The sequence below is a fragment of the Rhipicephalus sanguineus genome, chromosome 3 (genome assembly GCF_013339695.2).
Source record: "Rhipicephalus sanguineus isolate Rsan-2018 chromosome 3, BIME_Rsan_1.4, whole genome shotgun sequence".
Taxonomy (NCBI): Eukaryota; Metazoa; Arthropoda; class Arachnida; order Ixodida; family Ixodidae; genus Rhipicephalus; species Rhipicephalus sanguineus.
The window spans coordinates 158,513,380-158,518,522 of record NC_051178.1 but is presented as its reverse complement, the minus strand read 5'-3'; the positions used below and the strand labels follow the sequence as shown (position 1 = coordinate 158,518,522).

The 5,143-nt window shown below is 44.5% G+C and overlaps 1 protein-coding gene across 1 annotated transcript; it reads left to right on the top strand.

Moving 5' to 3' along the window:
• The first annotated feature begins 6 nt into the window (after window positions 1–6).
• On the top strand, window positions 7–2,943 carry LOC125757686 (uncharacterized). Its single transcript, XM_049413574.1, has 3 exons — window positions 7–112; window positions 1,169–1,351; window positions 2,363–2,943. The coding sequence occupies exons 2-3, from the start codon at window positions 1,211–1,213 to the stop codon at window positions 2,669–2,671; spliced, it is 450 nt and encodes a 149-aa protein (XP_049269531.1). The 5' UTR covers window positions 7–112; window positions 1,169–1,210; the 3' UTR covers window positions 2,672–2,943.
• The last annotated feature ends 2,200 nt before the right edge of the window (window positions 2,944–5,143 follow it).

Below are 5,143 nucleotides of genomic sequence, written 5' to 3'. Positions count from 1 at the left end.
GAATGATGCGAACGCTTTCATAGACACCATCTTAAAGGAAAAGGTGCCGTTGCTCGTGAAGGAATTACCGCAGCTTTACCCCTACGCGACCATAGAAGACTTCTCGTTCAAGGTATTGTTACTTATTCTTAGTATACACAGTACACATGATTTAAAATACCACATGCAAGCAATAAATTCTGTAAGAACAGCCAAAATAAATCTATGCATGCAAAACAATTGACAGTTAAAAGGAATAAAACTGTACAGAAACCCGCAGTTATCCTTATCTCCATACCTCTCTATAATTGAGGTCTCGCATTTTGTATGATTCTGCCGAAAACACACCCTTTTATGCGTAGATCATGCAAGGCGCTTATGTGCTTTTATTTTTTGCATAAAGAACACTTCCACAAAAGGATTCAAACGCGAAATTATATAATCACATTATAGAATGTGGCGTTTGTATACATACATCATATAATGTATAGACATTATATAATATATATACATGCACATTGTAATCATTCATATTCTGCCTTTATTTTATTTACCTGTACTCAATTATGGCTGTATCTGTACGCAATTACACTCAGGTGCGGCAATACTAGCGCTTGTTGCTATTTTTCATGGAATTGTGTAATTTAAGGTTGTTTTGTGGCTAATCTAACCACTGCTTCGGTGATTTTGTATATTCCGTGCATTTTGTATTTCGGTTGTGTATAACTGTAAGCACTGCTGCTGTTATGCTCAACGCGAGCAGGACCACGTCAGGAGACTAACCACATCCTTTCTTCCTGACCGTAGGCAGTGCCTTGTATTGCCGAAAAAAAATGAATAAATAAATACGAACACGATCGTAACTTGAAAACATTCTGCATACGGTTGTGGGCAATTATAATCAACAATATTAGGCTTACGCCCTGTTACAGGGGTTAAAACCGAAATTACTGGTGAAGTTTCTGAGAAAGTACGGAATGTTAGTTGCCTCCCTGCATTCGGCCGGCTTGTCTCACTCTGTTGCTTCGCGCCACACACCTCCGCAACATGAAGGAATTGTCACCTGTTAGAACCAGCTACAGTATAGGTGTGCCGCAGAGCTATTGTGTTTCACGTGAGAGCAGAGTGGCGACATCGTTGGTGACGTGTCTGAACTACACGTCTTTCTTATGTGACGTGTACACTGCAGGTGCCTAAGAACTGGTTTACGAACCGCGACCTCACGGTGAAAATGACACGTGGCGAGATCCGAGGCCTGGAGACCTCTCTGCAGCGACTGGGAGACTGCGAGGAGCCATTCCTCCATGACCGGCAGACCGTCATCGTCTGCAACCTTACTATGCAGGGAGTTGATGTTACCTTCGCTTCGCTGGTACGTTGCTGGGGTCTTGTGCAGTGCAGTGAAAAGGTGTCTGAAAAGCCTTCACTTAGCACTTCAGCCTTGAGAACCGTGTTTACGGCAGAGCCTCGGCTCTAAGCAGTTTCTCAACATTGCCGAGCGCTGGATGGCACCTTCGATAGAACTAAGCCGTCCTTGAACTTTAATAGTCCTTCCCGTTGATTCTCGGAATGAGAAAAGAGTTGGGTTGAAGGTTAAGCCTAGTGCATACGGGTGAATGCTGCAGGGGCTCGCAAAGGAAATTTTAGTGAATGAGTCATTTCAGATTGTTAATGGACGAAAGCTGCTATTTTATTCGATGGACTTCCCTGCGACGCTCATGAGACCGGCTGCGGGGCGCACACAATGTAAAGAGCCAAGCAGAAATTTCACACAGGATAGTCATTCCAGTTGATTCAAGGGATAAAGGAAGAGTGGAGCTGTGGCGTGAAGCCTATGAGCTGTCGCTGCTGGACTCGTTTTAGAAAATCTTACTCAGTGACTCATGAATCGTTAATCAACAAAACTGTTATTCTAATCAATGAACTTCCTTGAGCCGCTCATGTAACCTAAGATTGGGGGAGCGGGGCGTAATGAATGCACAAAACCAAGGAGCAGTTCCCCACAGTATTTACTTGATTCTTAAATGTAGTTTAAACAAGAAATACACTTCACACGATGGGATTCACATAATCGGGTGCCGAATCGGGTACACGCTGGGTCTTTGTACGGTTTTCGAACGTTCGATTCCGGCTCGGGTTCCATTTTGACAAAAATTATGCCAGCTGTCTTCACCGAACGAACCGAACGAGGACCAAACGTGCACGAGATTCTGTCCCCGGTCATCTCAGCAGCCACAAGTCACTGTACTTGAATGAAAACACTCTGAAATAATTGATACAGTGATGTCAAATGCATCTAACGCATAATCATGTATGGTTTTCTCAACCTGCGTGAACATTTTAGATCGTACAAGCTAATCGCTTTGTTTATTATTAAACGCAGGCAAACGGGGATTCGCTTTTCGCTGGTTGGAAGACCATCTGGGTGAACGTAGCTGTGACGGACGGCTTAACTCGGATCGAAGCCAAGGTTCCTGTCGGTCAGAGCGGCGGAACTCTTCGCGCGGAGATTAACAGGGACTTACAGCTCGACGTCACCTACGACAGCAACCTGAGCCTCAACAAGGGCCGCAGCGATAAGTTCAAGGAAGAAATCACGGCTAAAGTCAAGAAAGAGCTATACCCCTTGTATTCAGAATACGTGTCGCTTCTCCGCCGCGCTGTAAGCTTGTCCACGTTCCCGAGGGCCTAATCGCACCAGAGTGACCTTGATTCTTTGTTGCCAATGAGCACGCAGTCTTTCTTTCTTCAGCGTAGGCGCGCTGCTTTAGTCTCATAATCAACACGTTCAGCTTTTTGCGCGAGCACTATTAGTATCATGTGTACCACTGTCTAGATTATGAAAAGATATTGCGGCCGGTTTATGGCCTGTCTCAAAAAAAAAAAAAAGTTTGCGGCGTCCTAATTGCAAGCTTACCTTGTTGCGCGTGCTAGCAAAGGCGATGCACAATAAAGAAACTGCACGTTGACAATACTCACCGTGTGTGATTCTCTCATTCATTCAGCGCGGTCACAGCTTACCTAAGTCGATGCACTGGGCGGACTAGCCACTTCGTGTTCCCGGATCAGTGTGACACTGTCTAAAAGCACCTAGCTTCGATCCATGCTGCTCTTTGAAAAAGGTGTTGATCTCTTTCTAAATAAAGGAGGGGATGGCAGCGACATGGTTGATGTTGTAGCGTTCTAGTGGTCAAGGCTAGCGAAGGAGATCAAAAGCAACTTTTTAAGGACCTCGAATGCTGATGAAAGAAAGTTTTCATTAGAGTCTGACACACGCACACACGCACGCGTGCACACACACGCACGCGCACACATAGAGCACACACACAAACAAACAAGCAAAGAAACAAAAAAGAATCTGATTTGTTGTGTAAATGAGTCCAGAAGCGGCGAATGCATAGATGTACTGAAGAACACTGTACATTACGAAATTGAGACGGGGTGCGAGTCCTGTGGCATGCTACTCAGGAAAGTGGCAGCATTCGTATACAGACACCTTGTGTGCGCAGTAAGGGGCCTACTGACCGCGTCTATTGATGCACTGTCACGTTTATTCTCTTGGCGAAAAACTGATTAAAAGAATGGCAGCAATGCACCTAACTGAGCTGGTTGGCATATAATTAGGGCGGAGACAAACAGTGCTCGAGATGGGACAGTGAACAGCCACAGTGGTCTAGTGGCTATGGTGCTCGACTGCTGACCCGAAGCTTGCGGGATCCAATCCCGACCGTGGCGGCCGCATTTCGGTGGAGGCGAAATGACAGAGGCCAGTGTACTTAGGTTTAGGTGCGCGATCTAGAAGCCCAGGTGGTCAGAAATTCCGGAGCCCTCCACTACGGCGTCACTCATAATTATATTGTGATTTTGGAACGTGAAACCCCAACAATTATTATTAATTAGACGTGACAGGTATAGAAGAACATAGAAAAGGAAATAAATAAATTTTGTTTCACTTCTATGCATAAATATAGGTTTGCTTCACAGTATGAACGCGGTAACAAGAACAAAATGGCGACAAATTTCACCAAGGTAAACAGTCTTAGTGTGCGAAACATTTATTAAAGCACTGCAGAGGCGAAGGAATACGTTTGTATTTATTACACTGTTTTAACAGCATATAACCAACGTTACGCGACAGTACCCAACATCAGCTAGCCCTAGCTCACTGTTAGCCAACAATATAGGAAGTGCTAGCTAACACTAGTCAACAGAAACTAACCAATAGTTGCGGGCAGCCGGCGAACATTAACGACTGCTGGTATTATCCGAGCAAATACGGTATATATCATGGAGCCTATATCATGCAAACTCTGATACAACATTTAAAGAAATGACCACAATATGATCGTGTCATTCATGCCACACATGCCATGAGATTGGCTTGCACTTCCTATACAGTTCATGCCAGGGGTACGAACATGATGGCGATACCTCACGAAGACGGCGTCCTAAACCTCGTCTGTCCTCACCCTCACGTTGTGAGAAGATCAGCTTCGAAATGTTGGTGGGGGTGAGGGAGGACGATGGTGACAATGCGAAGATGAATGAGAAAGACGCAGTTCACAGGGGTGAGTGCAGAGAAGTCGCTTAGGTCGCATACGTGATGGGTTTGAGGTCCGAATTTTTTCAAGCGCACTGGACTTTCGCCACTTAGACGTATACGTTAAAGCCAACTTGTAAGTGAACTCGGTCATAAATGGCTGGTGTTGCCAGCTGTCATAAAGTTAATGACTGGCAGCTGTAGCAGCAACGAAGGTGCAATCAACGAACGAGAGTTTTGCGCGTCACTCCGATGTTTCTTTCTCTTTTGACAGCTGAGCTGTTTAAGCTTGAGTTCCAGCGTGGCCGGCGACCACTCAAAACTCGGCGCATCTGTGCAAAGCGAAGTGGAAGCATAGCATAGCGATGTATAGTATAGTATAGTATAGTATAGTATAGTATAGTATAGTATAGTATAGTATAGTATAGTATAGTATAGTATAGTATAGTACAGTATAGTGTAGTATAGTATAGTATAGTATAGTATAGTATAGTATAGTATAGTATAGTATAGTATAGTATAGTATAGTATAGTATAGTATAGCAATTGGGTAGAAAAGGGAAGTGAGGGTAAGGAGGATTGATGTGAGGTTGAGGAAGAGGAAAAGGAGGAGGGGAGTGTAAT

Bases quoted from the DNA above. Each gene is read 5' to 3' on its own strand.
- LOC125757686 (XM_049413574.1), top strand. From the start codon at position 1,211: ATGACACGTGGCGAGATCCGAGGCCTGGAGACCTCTCTGCAGCGACTG. The intron at 1,352-2,362 runs GTACGTTGCTGG...TATTAAACGCAG, and splicing joins ATGTTACCTTCGCTTCGCTG to GCAAACGGGGATTCGCTTTT.